This window comes from Macaca mulatta, chromosome 1 (assembly GCF_049350105.2).
Source record: "Macaca mulatta isolate MMU2019108-1 chromosome 1, T2T-MMU8v2.0, whole genome shotgun sequence".
Taxonomy (NCBI): domain Eukaryota; kingdom Metazoa; phylum Chordata; class Mammalia; order Primates; family Cercopithecidae; genus Macaca; species Macaca mulatta.
The window spans coordinates 85,586,281-85,604,950 of record NC_133406.1 but is presented as its reverse complement, the minus strand read 5'-3'; the positions used below and the strand labels follow the sequence as shown (position 1 = coordinate 85,604,950).

Below are 18,670 nucleotides of genomic sequence, written 5' to 3'. Positions count from 1 at the left end.
AGTTCTGAAATTGAAGCAGTAATAAATAGCCTACCGACCATGAAAACCCCAGAACCTGATGGATTTGCAGTTGAATTCTACCAGAGGTACAAAGAAGAGCCGGTTCCATTTCTACTGAAACCATTACAAAAAAATTGAAAAGGAGGAACTTCTCCCTAATTTGTTCTATGAGGCCAGCATCATCCTGATACCAAAACCTGGCAGAGATACTACAACGACCACAACAAAACTTCAGGTCAATATACTTGATGAATATCAATGCAGAAATCCTCAACAATATACTGGCAAACCGAATCCAGCAGCACATCAAAAAGCTTATCCATCACAACCAGGTTGGCTTCATCCCTGGGATGCAAGGGTGATTCAACATACGCAAGTCAATAAACGTAATCCGTCACATAAACAGAACCAACAACACAAACCACGTGATTATCTCAATAAATGCAGAAAAGGCCTTTGATAAAATTAAACATCCTTTCATGTTAAAAACTCTAAACTAGGTGTTGAAGGAACAGACCTCAAAATAATAAGAGCCATATATGACAAACTCACAGCCAATATTATACTGAATGGGCAAAAGCTGGAGGCAGTCATTGCCCTTGAAAACCGGTACAAGAGAATGCCCTCTTTCACCACCTTTTTTTTTTTTTTTTTTCTTTCTGAGACAGAGTTTCACTCTGTCACTCAGGCGCTATCTCGGCTCACTGCAACCTCCGCCTCCCGGATTCAAGTGATTCCCTTGCCTTAGCATGCCGAGTAGCTGGGACTACAGATGTGTGCCATCACGCGCAGCTACTTTTTTTGCATTTTCAGTAGAGATGGGGTTTCGCCATGTTGGCCAGGCTGGTCTCAAACTTCTGACCTCAGGTGATCCACCCACCTCGACCTCCCAAAGTGTTGGGATTACAGGCGTGAGCAACCGTACCCAGCCTTACCACTTCTATTAAACGTAATATTGGACGTTCTGTCCAGGGCAATTAGGCAAGAGAAGGAAATCAATGGTGTTCAAATAGGAAGAGAGGAAGTCAAATTATCTTTGCAGATGACACGATCCTATATCTAGAAAACCCCATTGTCTCAGCCCAAAAGCTTCTTAAGCTGGTAAGCAACTTCAGCAAAGTCTCAGGATACAAAATCAATATGCAAAACTTGCTAGCATTCCTATACACTGACAACAGGCAAGCAGAGAGCCAAATCATGAATGAATTCCCATTCATAATTGTTACAAAAAGAATAAAATACCTAGGAATACAGCTAACAAGGGAAGTGAAGGACCTCTTCAAAAGGAACTACAAACTGCTGCTCAAAGAAATCAGAGGGGACACAAACGAGCGGAGAAACATTCCATGCTCATAGACAGGAAGACTCAATATTGTGAAAATGATCATATTGCCCAAAGTAATTTATAGATTCAATACTATTCCCATTAAACTACCATTGACATTCTTCACATAATTAGAAGAAAACTATTTTAAAATTCATATGGCACAAAAAATAAAGCCTGAATAGCCAAGACAATCCTAAGCAAGAGGAACAAAGTTGGAGGCACCATGCTACCCACTTTCAAACATACTATAAGGCTACAGTAACCAAAACAGCATGGTGCTGGAACAAGAACAAACACATAGACCAATGGAACAGGATAGAAAACTCAGAAATAAGACTGTACACCTACAATCATCTGATCTTCAACACACCTGACAAAAACAAGCAATGGGGAAAGGATTCCCTATTTAATAAATGGTGCTGGGAGAATTGGCTAGCCATATTCTGAAAGTTGAAACTAGACCCCTTCCTTACACCACATACAAAAATGAACTCAAGATGGATTAAAGTCTTAAATGTAAAACCCACAGCTATAAAAAAAACCTAGAGGTCAGACGTGGTGGCTTACGCCTCTAATCACAGCATTTTGGGAGGCTGAGGTGGGCGGATCATGAGGTCAGGAGATCGAGACCATTCCAGCCAACATGGTGAAACCCCGTCTCTACTAAAAATACAAAAATTAGCTGGGTGTGGTGGCATGTGTCTGTAATCCCAGCTACTCCAGAGGCTGAGGCAGGACAATTGCTTGAACCAGGGAGTTGGAGGTTGCAGTGAGCTGAGATCACTCTACTGTACTCCAGCCTGGTGACAGACCAAGACTCCATATCAAAAAAGCAAAAAAACTTAAAAACCTAGAAGAAAATCGAGGCAATACCATTCAGGACATAAGCACAGGCAAAGATTTCATGACAAAAATGCCAAAAGCAATTGCAACAAAAGCAAAAATTGACAAATGGGATTTAATTAAACTAAAGAGCTTCTGCACAGCAAAATAAACTATCATCAGAGTGAACAGACAACCTACAGAATGGGAGAAAATTTTTGCAATCTATCCATCTGAAAAGGTCTAATATCCAGAGTCTACAAGGAATTTAAGCAAATTTACAAGAAAAAAAAACCATTAAAAAGTAGCAAAGGACATAAACAGACACTTCTCAAAAGAAGACATACATGCAGCCAACAAACATGAAAAAAAGCTCAACATCAATGATCATTAGAGAAATGTAAGTCAAAACTACAATGAGATACCATCTCATGCCAGTCAGAATGGCTATTACTAAAAGTTAAGAAACAACAGATGCTGGTGAGGTTGTAGGAACAAAGGAACAATCTTTACACTGTTGCTGGGACTGTAAATTAGTTCAACCATTGCGGAAGACAGTGTGGCGATTCCTCAAAAACCTAGAGGCAGAAATACCATCTGACCCAGCAATCCCATTACTGGGTATATTCCCAAAGTAATACAAATCATCCTATTATAAAGATATATGCATGCAAATGTCCATTGCAGCACTATTCACAATAGCAAAGACATGGAATCAACCTAAATACCCATCAATGATGCCTGAATTTAAAAATGTGGTACGTGTATACCATGGAATACTATGCAGCCATGGAAAAAAAATGAGATCATGTCCTTTGCAGGGACATGGATGGAGTTGGAAGCCATTATCCTCAGCAAACTAATGCAGGAATAGAAAAGCAAACATCACATGTTCTCACTCGTAAGTGGGAGCTGAATTATGAGAACACATGGACACAGGGAGTGGGGAAACAACACACACTGGGGCCTGTTTGGGGGAATGGAGGGAGGGAGAGCATTAGGAAGAATAGCTAATGGATGCTGGGCTTAATACCTAGGTGATGGGATAATTTGTGCAGCAAACCACCATGGCACATATTTACCTACATAACAAACCTGCACCTCTTGCATATGTACCCCTGAACTTAAAAGTTGAAGAAGAAAAAAAAAAAGAAAATTAGTACAACCTCTATTGAAAACTTTATAGAGATCTCTCAAAGAACTAAAAGTAGAGCTACCATTCAATCCAGCAGTCCCACCACTGGGTATTTATCCAAAAGAAAATAAGTCACTATACAAAAAAATGCCTGCACTCATATGTTTATTGCAGCACTATTTGAAATAGCAAAAATATGGCTATTAGTCTGTTTTGCATAGCTATAAAGGATAACCGAGGCTGGAGAAATTATAAGGAAAAGAGGTTTATTTGTTCTGCAGACTGTGCAAGAAGTATAGTGCCAGCATCTGCCTCTGGTGAGGACCTCAGGAAGCTTACAATCAGGGTAGAAGGTGAAAGGGAAGCAGGCATGTCATATGATGCAAGAGGAAGCAAGAGAGATGGTAGGCTCTTAAACATTAGTCCAGCTTTTGCACAAACCAAATGGAACAAGAATTCACTCATTACTGCAAAGATGGCACCAAGCCATTCATGAAGGATCCACCCCTATAATCCAAATACCTCCTACTGGCCCCACCTCAAACACTGGTGAGCACATTTTAACATGAGATTTGGAGGAAACAAACATCCAAACTATGCCAATATAGAACCAACCTTCGAGCCCACCCAGGGACAGCATGAACAAAAAAGAAAAAAAAATAGAACCAAACTAAGTGCCCATCAACAAATGATTGGATAAAGAAAATGTGGTGTGTTTGTGTATATATATTATTTTATATTATATGTATAAATAAATAACATATATCATACACACACACCATGGAATACTAATCAACCATAAAAAGGAATAAAATCATGTCTTTTGCAGTAACGTGGTTGGAACTGGAGGCCATTATCTTAAGTGAAATAATTCAGAAAGTCAAATAATGCTTCATCTCACTTATGAGTGGGAGCTAAATAAAGTTCACAACACAGAGAGTGGAATAATATGCATTGGAGACTCAGCAACGTAGGAGGAAGGGAAGGTGATGAGGGATGAGAAATTATCTATTGGGTAAAATGTTCACTATTTGGGTGATGGTTACTCTAAAAGCCCAGACTTCACCCCTATGCAATATATTCATGTAACAAACCTGCACTTTTACCTCCTAAATCTATAAAAATAAAAAATATATAATTTAAAAAGTAAATAAATAGGAAAAGATTTTTAGAAAAAGCACCCCTGTACTTGCGGGAATTTAGAAGGCCATGAACACGCCCAGGGTAGACACATGCTCATAAGTAAACCTGAGAAGACCAAAACTTTCATCTCAGGCTGATCCCTAGGCTTGGTGCATGCATGGCTAAGTATTGAAAAAGTGTCTTGGCACAGAGTCAATCTGCAAAGATCATAAGAAGAGTTTTTTGGTTTTGTTGGTTTTTAGTTCCTGGCATTCAAGAAAATACTGTCAAAACAGTAGCTAACAGAAGCTAGGGAATAGAGACTTCAGTGACCAAATATGAGAAAGAATACAGTCTTTGAAAAATAGTTTGGGAAAATCATTAAACAGACTACTATAGCTTTCAACAACCAAAAAAACCACAGAAAACCCTGGGGTTGGAGATCATCTTATTTTCAGAGTTAATACATTATTATTATCAATACTCAGCCACATATAACATTCATTATAAGTATAAAACTCAATACTCCTGTTTTCAATAATAGTAATAATAACAACAAAAATCAGAAAAAAAACTATGGCCCACTCAAGAAAACAAAATAAATGGACAGAAACTGTCCCTAAAGAAGTCTAGACAAAGACTTTAAACAAGGGTATTAAATATGCTCAAAGAGCTAAGGGAAAACATAAAGAATTAAAGAAAATCAGGAAAATGATATATGAACAAAATGATACTATTAGTAAGCAGAAATTATCAAAGGAACCAAACAGAATAGTTGGCATTAAAATGCCAAATAATTGAAATGAAAACTTCACTAGAGGGGCAAAGCAGACAATTTGAGCAAGCACAAGAGAGCAGAGGTGAACTTGAAGATAGAACAATTCAAATTATAAAATCTAAGGATTAGAAAGGAAAAAAGAAGAAGGAAAGTAAAGAGAGCCTAAGAGACTCCTGGGATACCACCAAATGAACCAGGTATGTGTTATGGTATTTTCAGAAGGAGAAGAGAGACAGAATGAGGTAGAAAGAATATTTGAAGAAATAATAGTTCAAAATTTTGCAATCTGCTGAAATATTTAAATCTACAAATTCAGGTCGAACAAACTCCAAGTATTATAAACTCAACCCCCAACAAGACACATTATAATCAAACTGTCAAAAACTAAAGGCAATGAGACAATCTTGAAATGAGCAAGAGAGAAGTGTCTAGTCATGTACAAGGATCCTCAATCAGATTAATAGCCAATTTCTCATAAAAAACTAAGGAGATCAGAAGACAATGTTATAATGTACTTAAAGTGCTAAAAGGAAAAAAAAATAACCTTTCAACCAAGAATCCTGTATCAGACATCATCCTTCAGAAATGAGGGAGAAATTAAGACGTTCACAGATAAACAAGAGCCATGGAAGTCTGCACCACTAGATCTTCCAAAGAGGAAATGCTAACCGGAGTGCTTCACATTGAAACGAAAGGACACAAAACAGTAAGTCAAAGCCATACGACAAATTAAAGGACTTTGGTAATGGTAAATGCATGGGCAAATATAAAAATCATTAAACCATGATATAAATCATTCTATTATAAAGATACAAACATGCATATATTTATTGCAGCACTATTCACAATGGCAAAGACATGGAATCAACCTAAATGCCCAGCAATGATAGACTGGATTAAAAAATGTGATACATGTATACCATGGAATACTGTGCAAAAAAAAAAATGAGATCATGTCCTTTTCAGGCACATGGATAGAGTTGGAAGCCATTATCCTCAGCAAACTAACATAGGAACAGAAAACCAAACACCACATGTTCTCACTCATAAGTGAGTTTGGTTTTGAATTCCACTTTTTATTTGTTTTTTAATTCCACTTTTTATTTGCTACAGGATTCAACAGACAAATGCATAAAAATGATTATAAATTTGTGAAATAACATCTCACAAATGAGATAACTTGGATGAAATAGACACATTTCTACAAACGTACAAATTATCTAAACTTCCACAGAAGAAATAGGAAATCTGAATAGATCTATAACAAGTAAAGAGATTGATTCAATAATAAGAATCTCCCAACAAAGAAAAGTACAGGACCAGATGACTTCACTGGCAAATTCTACCAAGTATTTAAAGAAGAATTAATCAATCTTTATCACACTCCACCAAAAAATAGAAGAGGAAGAAACACTTCATAATTCATTCTATGAGACCAGAATTATCCTGATGCCAAAGCCAAAGACGCCATAAGAAAATAAAACTACAGATCATACCTTTAAGAATATGATGTAAAAACCCTCAGCAAAATATTAGCAAACTATATCCAACAGCATATAAAATCATGACAAAGCGAGGTTTATCCAAGGAATACAAGTGTAATTCAACATAAGAACATCAATCAATATAATATACATTAATAGAATAAAAGAAAAAAGACAACATAGGATCGTCTCAACTGATGTAGAAAACTTCATCAACATTAAGGGCATTTATTTAAAAACTGACAGCTAGCATCATATTCAATGGTTAAAGACTGAAAGCGGCCGGGCGTAGTGGCTCAAGCCTGTAATCCCAGCACTTTGGGAGGCCGAGAAGGGCGGATCACGAGGTCAGGAAATCGAGAACATCCTGGCTAACACGGTGAAACCCCGTCTCTACTAAAAAATACAAAAAACTAGCCGGGCGAGGTGGCGGGCGCTTGTAGTCCCAGCTACTCGGGAGGCTGAGGCAGGAGAATGGCGTAAACCCGGGAGGCGGAGCTTGCAGTGAGCTGAGATCCAGCCACTGCACTCCAGCCTGGGCGACAGAGCGAGACTCCGTCTCAAAAAAAAAAAAAAAAAAAAAGACTGAAAGCATTTTGCATAAGATCAGAAACAAAACAAGGATTTCCACTTTGGTCACTGCTATTTATTTTATACTAGAAATTCTAGACAGATAATTTAGACAAGAAAAGGAAATAACAGCCATTCAAATTGGAAACAAAGAAGTAAAACAATCTCTATTCAGAGATGATATGATCCTATACATAGAAAATCCTAATTAATCCTTTAAAAAAAGAAAAAACTACTACATGTAATAAACAAATTCAGCAAAGTTGCAGGGTATAAGGTCAACACATAAAAAATCAGTTTCTTTTTTTTTTGAGATGGAATTTCACTCTTGTCGCCCAGGCTGGAGTGCAATGGCGTGATCTCAGCTCACTGCAACCTCCACCTCCCGGGTTGAAGTGATTCTCTTACCTCAGCCTCCTGAATAGCTGGGATTACAGGCATGTGCCACCACACCCAGCTAATTTTTATATTTTTAGTAGAGATGCAGTTTCACCATGTTGGCCAGGATGGTCTCAATCTCTTGACCTTGTGAACCTTCTGCCTCGGCCTCCCAAAGTGCTGGGATTATACAGGCATGAGCCACTGCACCTGGCCAAAAATCAGTTGTGTTTCTATACACCCCCAATGAACAATCCAAAAAAGATAGTTACAAAAGCAATTTCATTTACAATAGCATCTAAAATAATAACATGCCTTCTAAAATAATAAATTTAATGAAGGTGGTGAAAAACTTGTATACTCGAATCTACAAATCGTTGCTGAAAGAAATTAAAGACTCAAATAAATGGAAATACATTCCATGTTCATGGATAGGCAGATTTAATATTGTTAAAATGTCAACATTAGTCAACCTGGTCTGAACATTCAGTGCAATTCCTATAAAATTCCAATGGCCTTTTTTGTAGACATGAAAAATTTTGTCCTATACTATTGGATATAGAAAAAATCAAAATAGGGTGCACATAGTTTTGAGAAATGAATTACAAATATATAAGAATTCAAAACCTGTAACATGACCAAAGAAGACTTTAAAGGACAAGTTATAATCTTTAATTTATTCATAGAAAAAGTATGAAATGTTGAATATCTTTTGTATTTTCAACTCAAAAAATTAGAAAAGTTTGGTTAAGCAAACTTAAAGAATATAAAAAGTTTAATGAATGAATAGATGGCTATAGGAGCGAATAGCAAAGCACCCAACATATAAAGGCCCATGCACCACCATCTCCCCACATACACCAATGCAAAATCTGTAGCAGGTAGTTTTATATAAAAAAGGCAATAGAATAGACAATTTTGGCAACTATGATAAGGAATGAAGAGAAGTCAGAAAAATAATAATAGCACATGAATTACAATCTTACACAATATCATTATATTCAAAATCTGGAATAAAATGAACAACTTTCTAGAAAAATATAATCCATCAAAATTGGCCTAAGAATAAATTTAAAAATTGGAATGAACCAGTAGCCATAACAGAAAGTAAGATAGAGTAATCATTTATACCCACAAAAGGTACTAGGATCAGAGTGTTTTATGGCCACATCAAACCTTCAAGAAGTAGCTAATCTTTACTTTAATAGAAACTATTGCAGACAGTACAAATAAATGGTAAAGTTTTGACTCATTCTACAAAGTCAGCAGTACACTGATGCTAAAGATTAAAATCAGCTAAGAAAAAATTCTAGACCCATCTCACATTAAATACCTTTTTTTTTTTTTTTTTTTTTGAGAGAAGGTCTCACTGTTGCCCAGGCTTTGGTGCAGTTTTGGCTCATTGAAGCCTTGACCTTCTGGGATCAAGTGGGATCAAGAGATCTTTCCACGTTAGCCTCCTGAGTAGCTGGGACTACAGGCATATGCCATCAAGCCCAGCTAAGTCAGCTTTTTTTGTAGAGACAGGATCTCACCATGTTGCCCAGGCTGGTCTCAAACTCCTGGGCTCAAGCGATCCTCCCACCTTAGCCTCCCAAAGTGCTGGGATTTACAGGTGTGAGCCACTGCACCCAGCTTAAATGCCTATTCTTGGCATCAATAGATTAAAAGAGCAAAACTATATGATCCTATCAAGAGTTGCTGCAAGCATTTCAATAAAATCAATAATTATCTATAATTTTTTTTAATTAAGTAAATCAGCTATAAAAGGTAACTTTTCAAATCTGGTGTAATACATCAACCTGAAATCTCCAGGCCAGGCCACAAATGCTGTAGTGAACCATTACAAGCATTTCCAACCAAACCAAAACCAAGAAAAGATCTGGCATCATTTCTACTGGAGGTTCCAACCATTGTAAGAAGACAAGAAAAATAAATAAAAGATAAAATATGGGAAGAGAGTGATAAAATAGTCTTTACTAGAAGAAAATATTATCTTTTATCTAGAACTGTCAAAATAGTTGATAAACTACTAAAAATAAATTCTATAAGATGACTGGATATAAGATCAATGTGCAAAAATCAATAGCTGTGACTAATTAGCAAATGCAATTTTAAAAATTCTTTTGAATAGACCTAAATATTGAACAGTGCCCAGGTATAAATCTACAAAGAATGCACAGGTCTTTCTGGAGAAAGGTTTGATAACAAATGGTTTTTAGATAAGCTAAAAGAGATTTCTAAGTCCCATTTACAATCCTAAGGAAAACTATGCTTTTAAATTTGTGTTCTTAATATACTGCATACCAACTTCACATCAAAGTAGCTGTATTTTTCTGCATACAACAAAGCCAGTCAGAAATAAAACAAAACAACAAAATATCCACACTGACAAACAAATAAATGTTGATTGACGGGTGGGGATTCCTGTCCCCAAACACCTGGCCCCCCTTAGTTGGCAGAGCATTTTCTTCCCTGTGGTGGAATAGAAGCCTTCATCCTGCCCACAAAGCCCTGCACTGTATTCCTACCTTGTTTTGAGACTAGTCCCCATCCTGTAGCCCAGCAATTGGCACTGGTAAGGTCGACTTCTGGAGTTGCAAGGCAGACCGGGAGCACGGAGTCAGAAAACACAATGCGGGTCTTCAGCTGCACCAGGGCCACGTCACCTCCGACGGGGTGGTACACCTCATATGTGGGGTGCAGGATCACCCTGTTCACCTCATACCACTGGGTGTGGTTGCCGGCCACCCTGAGGTTTACAAGGCCTACGTACATGTCATAAATTTTGATATTCTTGTCCCTGTGGGGGTGAGAACAGAGGCACAATGCCCGCAGCTTCCTGTGTGGTCAGCCCACAAGCCTGGGGACTCCAAGCACATGGGGCTGGTGCTCACTCAGTGGGATTGAAAAGCCAGCTTCTTCCTGCAGCATAGTAGGGACCTATCTGGCTGTCTGGCAGAGTTGCCCCCTAGGGAGTCAACTTGGCCCATGGAGGCTCTGGGGACCCAAGTCTGTACACAGCCACCAGCTGTACAGGCCAGCAGCCCATGCATGTGAGACTTGCTCTCACTCTTAGATAACCTGGCTGCACACATCCTTCTGGAGGCCAGATGGCCACAGTAGAGGCATGCCTGCTGTGCGGGGCAGTTTTGGTGAATGGGGCTGTTGGAGGAGCAATCGGGAAGGCCAGGTGCTTAGAGACCAGCCTTGCTCATGGGGACCTGGCTGGCACTTGAGGACCAGCCTCACTTGTGGGAATCTGGCTGTGCCCTTGAGAACCAACCTCACTCGTGGGGACCTGGTCGTGCACTTAGGGGACCAGCCTTGCACGTAGGGACCAGGCTGTGCATTTGAGGACCAACCTAGCTCATGGGAACCTAACCATACACTTAGGGGATCAGCCTTGCATGTGGGGACCTGGCCGTGATCTTCGGGACCGGTGTCAACTCTTGAGGACCTGGTTGTGCACTTGGGAGACCCGCCTCACGGATGGGGACCCAGCTGTGTGTTTGGGCACCAGCCTCACTGGTGGGGACCTGGCCTTGTGCGGGTGGACAGTGGTGAAGAGGGCCGACAGTAGTGAAGGGGGAGGCTTGCGTGGGGTCCATCCAAGCTGCTGTGGGCACGCCGTGCAGGCCCACCTACCCACACCATCCCAGGCCCGCGCCCCCTCACCGGCGAAAGCAGTGCGCGGCCGACAGCACCCAGTACTCATTGAGGATGGAGCCGCCGCAGACGTGCAGGCCCGCGTAGTGCACGCTGACCTGCCACGGCCACTTCCTCTCCGGCGCAGGGACACCGCCCAGGATCTTCCCCTCCTTGCTGGGCCGACCACAGGCTGCAGGGAGAACGGAGCTCACGGTGGAGCCATGCTGGAGCCACGGGAGAGGTAGGGCAGGCAGGGGATGCTGGGGAGGGGCAGGGGACACAGGAGGAAGGGAAGGCAGTGGACATGGGGGAGGGGCAGGGGCAGGCAGGCGACATAGAGCAGGAGGCCCGGCACCGAGAGAGGCCCCAAGGGCAATGTCTCCAGCCGCCCGCCCGCCCCTGGGGCAGGGCCTACCCACGCTGCCAGTCAGGGAGATTCCCTGGTTCTCTGGGTGTCTGTGGACCGAGGCTGCGACCCCAGGAGGGGGCACCACCAGGAACAGCAGCAGAAGGCCCAGGGCACAGGGTCCGAGTGGGCCCATGCCGGAAGCAAGGGCCGCCATGAGGCTCGAGGCAGCGCCCCCAGCCGGTGACTAGTTCCTGACAGGTGACTGTGTCTCCAGCACAGGATTGCGCCCCCACCAGGTGGCTGCACCCCAACATGTGACTGGCTCCCACCAGGAGATGGCATTCCCAGCAAGTGAGGGTGCCTGGCCTGGACATGTGACTGCACCTCCATCACATGTCTGTGTCTCGTCCATTTACCTCTCCCGACCTGGACACATGATGGCTCCCAAGCTGGACATGTGACAGTGCCCCAACCATACCTCATATGCCTAGGTGTGGCATTCCATTCCACAATCAGGTCTAAACACAGTGGTCCATTTGAGAATTCTGTGTTTTAAATCGTGATGCTCTCAGTTTTCTCTGTGGCCCAACTTAGTTCTGTTAGGTCAATGACAATTTATACATCTGCCACCCAGCTATCAAAAAAAAAGAAAAAAGAAAAAAAAAGGAAGGAAAGAAAAGAAAAAGAAATAGGCCAGGCATGGTGGCTCATGCCTGTAATGCCAGCACTTTGGGAGGGTGAGGCAGGTGGATCACTTGAGGTCAAGAGTTTGAGACTAGCCTGGCCAACATGGCAAAACCCTGCCTCTACTGAAAATACAAAAATTGGCTAGGCATGGTGGCACACAACTGAAATCCTGGTTCCTTGGGAGGCTGAGACAGGAGAATAGCTTGAACCTGGGAGGCAGAGACTGCAGTAAGCCAAGATCACACCTCTGCACTCCAGCCTGGGTGACACAGCGAGACTCCGTCTCAAAAAAAAAAAAAAAAAAAAATTCATTAAGCCTTCATTTATACTTGCTAAAATTTATCCCATTGATTCTACATTATGGTGAGTTGTATAATTATTTCATGATATATTACAATGTAATAATAATAGAAATAAAGTGGACAATAAATGTAATGTGCTCAAATCATCCCAAAACAATTTCTCTGCCAGGAGGCAACTTTGGAACTGAGTAACAGGCAGAGGTTGCAACAGTTTGGAGGGCTCAGAAGAAGAGAGGAAAATGTGGGAAAGTTTGGAACTTCCTAGAGACTTGTTGAATGGCTTTGACCAAAATGATGATAATGATTTGGACAATGAAATCCAGGCTGAGGTGGTCTCAGGTGGAGATGAGGACTGGAGTAAAGGTAATGCTTGCCATGTTTTATCAAAGAGGCTGGCAGCATTTTGCCCTTGCCCTAGAGATTTGTGGAACTTTGAACTTGAGGGAGATGATTTAGGGTATCTAGTGGAAAAAATTTTTAAGCAGCAAAGCATTCAAGAGGTGACTTGGGTGCTGTTAAAAGCATCCAGGTTTAAAAGGGAAACAGAGCATAAAAGTTTGGAAAATTTGTAGCCTGATGATGTGATAGAAAAAGAAAACCCCATTTTCTGAGGAGAAATTCAAGCCGGCTGCAGAAATTTGCATAAGTAATGAACAAACAAAATTTAATGGCCAAGACAACAGGGAAAATGTCTCTCCGGGGCATGTCAAAGAGATTTCTCACAGCCCCTCTTACCACAGGCCTGGAGGCCTAGGAGGAAAAAATGGTTTCATGGGCCAGTCCTAGGGTCCCCATGTTGTGTGCAGCCTAGAGGCTTGGTGCCCTGCATTCCAGCTGCTCTAGTCATGGCTAAAAGGGACCAAGGTACAGCTCAGGCCATGGCTTCAGAGGGTGCAAGCCCCAAGCCTTGGCAGCTTCTACATGATGTTGAGCCTGTGGGTGCACACAAGTCAAGAATTGAGGTTTGGGGACTTCTGCCTAGATTTCACAGTATGTATGGAAATGCTTGGATGTTCAGGCAAAGTTTGCTGCAGGGGTGCGGCCCTCATTGAGAGCCTCTGCTAGGGCAGTGCAGAAGGGAAATGTGGGGTTGAAGCCCCCACACAGAGTCCCCACTGGGGCACTGCCTAGTGGAGCTGTGAGAAGAGGGCCACTGTCCTCCAGACCCCAGAATGGTAGATCCACCGACACCTTGCACTGTTCACCTGGAAAAGCTGCAGACACTCAAGTTCAGCCTGTGAAAGCAGCCAGGAGGGAGGCTGTACCCTGCAAATCCACAGGGCAAAGCTGCCCAAGACCATGGGAACCCACCTCTTGCATCAGCATGACCTAAATATGAGACGTGAAGTCAAAGGAGATTATTTTGGAGCTTTAAGATTTAACTGCCACACTGAATTTCTGACTTGCATGGGGCCTTTAGTCCCTTCGTTTTGGCCCATTTCTCTCATTTGGAATGGGTGTATTTATTCAGTGCCTCTACCCTCATTGTATCTAGGAAGTAACTAACTTGCTTTTGATTTTACAGGTTCATAGGCAGAAGGGACTTGCCTTGTCTTGGATGAGATTTTGGGCTGTGGACTTTTTAGTTAATGCTGAAACGAGTTAAGACTTTAGGGGACTGTTGGGAAGGCATGATTGGCTTTGAAATGTGAGAACATGAGATTTTGGAGGGGCCAGGGGTGGAATGATATGGCTTGGCTGTGTCCCCACTCAAATTTCATCTTGAATTGTAGCTCCTATGATTCCCACATGTTGTGGGAGGGACCCCAGTGAGAGATAATTGAGTCATGGGGGTAGTTTTCCCCATACTATTCTCATCATAGTGAATACGTCTCATGAAATCTGATGGTTTTATAAAGGGAAACCCCTTTCACTTGGTTCTCATTCTCTCTTGCTTGACACCGTGTAAGACTTGCTCCCCCTTTCCTTTCTCCATGATTGTGAGGTTTGGGGACTTCTGCCTAGATTTCACAGTATGTATGGAAATGCTGGGGTGAGGCCTCCCCAGCCACGTGAACTGTGAGACCATTAAACCTCTTTTTCTTTATAAATTACCCAGTCTCAGATATGTCTTTATCAGCAGCGTAAAAATGGACTAATACAATGCAATTCCATTTGTCTATTTTTATTTTGTTGCCTGAGCCTTTGGGATCATATCCAAAGTTTCCTTGCCTAAGCCAATGTTGTGAAGTTTTTCCCTGTATTTTCTTCTGGTAGTTTTATAGTTTCAGGTCTAAGTCTTTAACCCATTTTTAGTTGAGTTTTGTGCAGGGTGTAAGATGAGGGTCTAATTTTATTCTTCTGCATGAGGATAACCAGTTTTCCCAGCATCATTTATTGAATAGTCTGTCCTTTCTCCAATGTATGTTCTAAGCGTTTTTGTCAAAAATCAATTGACTATAAATGCATAGGTTTATTTCTTGGCTTTCTATGAGATTCCATTGGTCAGTGAGTCTGTTTTTGTTTGGTTGATTGATTTTGTTTTGTTTTGGCCAGGATCATTCTATTTTGATTGCTTCATAATATATTTTGAAGTTAGGTAGTGTGATGCCTCTAGCTTTATTCTTTCTGCTCAAGATTGTTTTGACAATTTGAGGTCTTCTGTGGTTCCATATGAATTTAAGGATTATTTTTTCTTGACATTTTCTATGAAAAATGACATTGGAATGTTGATATGAATTGCATTGAATCTGTAGATTGCTTTGGGTAGTACAGACATTTTAACAATGTTAATTCTTTTACTCCATTAACATGGGATATCTTTACATTTATTTGTATTTTCTTCTATTTCTTTCACAAGGATTTTATAGCTTTTAGTATACAAGTCTTATAAAGAAGTATTTGATAATAAAATATGAATATAAATAGACAATAAAATAAGTATTTTGTTATTGTTGTCGCTATTGTCAATGGAATTGTGTTCTTAATTTCTTTTTCAGATAGCTTGTTATTAGTGTATAAAAATGCCACTAATTTTTATTATTGATTTTGTCTCCTACAACTTTACTGAATTTATCAGTTCTAACAGCTTTTTGGTGGATTCTTTAGGATTTTCTTTGTATAGTATCATGTCATCAACAGAGACAATTTCACTTTTTCCTTTCCAGTTAGGATATCTTTTATTTTCTTGCCTTGCCTAATTGCTCTGGCTAGGATTTCCAGAACTATGTTGAAAAAAAGTAATTAGAGTGGGCATCCTTGTCTTGTCCCTGATTTTACAGGAAAAGCTTTCAACTTTCACTGTTGAGTATAATGTTAGCTATGCATTTGTCGTATATGACTTTTATTGTGTTCAGGTATATTGCATGTATACCTATTATGTTAACAATGTTTATCATAAAAGGTATTGAATTTTAGGCTGGGCATGGTGGCTTACACCTGTAATCCCAGCACTTTGAGAGGCTGAGGTGGGTGGATCACCTGAAGTCAGGAGTTCAAGACCAGCCTGGCCAACATGGCGAAACCCCATCTCTACTAAAAATACAAAAATTAACCAGGTGTGGTGGAACATTCCTGTAATCCCAGCTACTTGGGAGGCTGAGGCAGGAGAACCTCTTGAGTCCAGGAGGCAGAGGATACAGTGAGCCAAGGTCACACCACTGCAGTCCAGCTTGGGAAACTCCCTCTCAAAAATAAAAATTTTGAGATGGAACAAGACTCCATCTCAAAAATAAAAAAGGCATTGAATTTTTTGAAATGCTTTTTCTGCATCTATTGAGATAATCATATGGTTTTATCCTTCATTTTGTTACTGTGATGAATCACATTTATTGATTTGCATATATTGAACCATCTTTGCATTCCAGAGATAAATCCTACTTGATCATAGTGAATGATCTTTTTAATGTGCTGTTGAATTTGGTTTGCTAGAATTTTAAGGACTTTTGTATCTATGTTCATCAGGGATATTTATATTTGTATCTGTTCAACTGTAATTTCCTTTTCTTGTAATACCTTTGTCTGGCTTTAGTAATATAGTAATACTGGTCTTATAAAATGAGTTTGGAAGTGTTGCCTCTTCTTCAATTTTTTGGAAGAGTTTCAGGGACTGATGTTGGCTTTTCTTTAAATTTTTGATAAAACTTAGCCATGAAGTCATTAAATCCTGGGCTGTTCTTTGATGGAAGAACTTTTGTTATTGATTCAATCACTTTAGTTGTTATTGGCTTGTTCAGGTTTTCTATTTCTTCATGATTCAGTCTTGGAAGGTTTTATGTGTCTAAGAATGTATTCATTTCTTCTAGATATCCAATTTTTGGTGTACAATTGTTTATAGTAGTTTCTTGCAATCCCTTTTACTTCTGTGATACCAGTTGTTATGCCACCACTTTCGTTGCTGATATTTGAGTATTTTCTTTTTTTTCTAGTCTAGTAAGCGTTTGTCAATTTTGTTCATCTTTTCAAAAAACTAGCTATTAGTTTTATTTATTTTTTCTATTGTTTTTCTAGTCACAATTTTATTTATTCTGCTCTAATATTTGTTATATCCTTCCTTCTGCTAGCTTTGGGCTTAGTTTGTTCTTTTTCTAGTTCCTCGATGTGTAGCATTAGTGTGTTAGGCCATTTTTGCATCACTATAAAGAAATACTGGAGGCTGGGTAATTTATAAGGAAAAGAAGTTTTTTTGAATTGGCTTACTATTATTCAGGCTGTATAGGAAGCATAACACCAGCATCTGCTTTTAGTGAGGGCCTCAGGAAGTTTCCAGTCACAATGGAAGGTGAAGGGGAGCAAGCATGTCACATGGTGAGAGCAGGGGAGAGAAGAAGGAATCCTAGGCTTTTGAAAAAACAGATTTCATGTGAAGTAACTGAGCACGAACTCACTTATTATCAAGGGAATGTTGCCAAACCATTCATGAGGGATCTGCCCACGTGATCCAATCACCTCCCACCAATCCCCACCTCCAACACTGAGGATCACATTTCAACATGAGATTTGGAAGGGACAGATATGCAAACCATTTCAATTAGAATATTTATTTAAGGTCTTTTCTCTTTTTTGCCATAAGCATTTCTTGCTATAAATTTCCCTTTTAGGACTGCTTTTGGTGCATCCCATAAGTTTTGGTATGCTGTGTTTTCATTTTTTGTCTCAATGTCTCTTTTATTTCCTTTGTAATTTCTTCTGTGATTTATTGGTTGTTTAGGAACATGTTGTTTAATTTCCACATATGTGTGAATTTTCCAAGATTTCTCATGATTTCTAGTTTCATGCCTTTGTGATCCAAAAAGATACTTGATATAATTTCAGTTCTTAAGTTTGTTAAGACTTGTTGTGTGGCCTAGACCTAACATAGGATCTATCTAGAAGAATGTTTTATGTGCACTTGAGAAGAAAGTGTATTCTGTTGCTGTTGAGTGAAATGTTCTGCATAAGTCTGCTAGGTCCAAGTGGTCTAAAGTGTAATTCAAGTCCAGTGTTTCCTTATTAATGTTCCATCTATATGATCTGTTCATTGTTGAAAGTGGGGTAGTGTATTATTGTAAAATACTATTATTATATCAAGTCTATCTTTCCCTTCAGATCACTTAATAATCACGTTGTGTATTTAGATGCCCCAATGTTGGGTGTGTGTATATTTACAATTATTATTTCCTCTTAATGAATTGAGCCCTTTACCGTTATATAATGACCTTCTTTGTCTCTTTTTATAGCTTTTGACTTAAAGTTGATTTTATCTTATATCAGTATAATTACCCCTGCTCTCTTTTAGTTTCCATCTGTGTTGAATATTTTTTTCCATCCCTTCACTTTCACTCTATGTGTCCTTACTAGTAAAGTGAGTCTCTTGTAGGCAGTATATAGTTGTTTCTTGTTTTTTTTAAAAATCCATTCACCCACACAATGTCTTTTGATTGAATAACTTGATTCATTTACATTCCAGTCAAATATTATAGGTAAGAACTTACTGCTGCCATTTTGTAATTTGTTTTCTGGTTGTTTCATAGATTATTTGTTTCTTCTTCTCTTGGTGTCTTCTTTTGTGATTTGGTGGTTTCCTGTGTTGGTCTGCTTTTAATCCCTTCTTTTTATATTTCTTGCATCTACTGTAGGTTCATGCT

General features: G+C 39.9%; 1 protein-coding gene across 1 annotated transcript in view; it reads right to left on the bottom strand.

The window, feature by feature from the left end:
- The window catches only part of PRSS38 (serine protease 38), a 28,361-nt gene extending 16,402 nt beyond the window's left edge, over window positions 1–11,959 (bottom strand). Inside the window, exons 1-3 of the mRNA XM_001086001.5 lie at window positions 11,683–11,959; window positions 11,295–11,457; window positions 10,148–10,419 (exon numbers count right to left, since the gene is read on the bottom strand). Coding sequence (XP_001086001.3) covers window positions 10,148–10,419; window positions 11,295–11,457; window positions 11,683–11,830 — 583 coding nt within the window. The 5' untranslated portion in view covers window positions 11,831–11,959. The remainder of the gene's footprint in view (window positions 1–10,147; window positions 10,420–11,294; window positions 11,458–11,682) is intronic.
- Window positions 11,960–18,670: the final 6,711 nt, after the last annotated feature.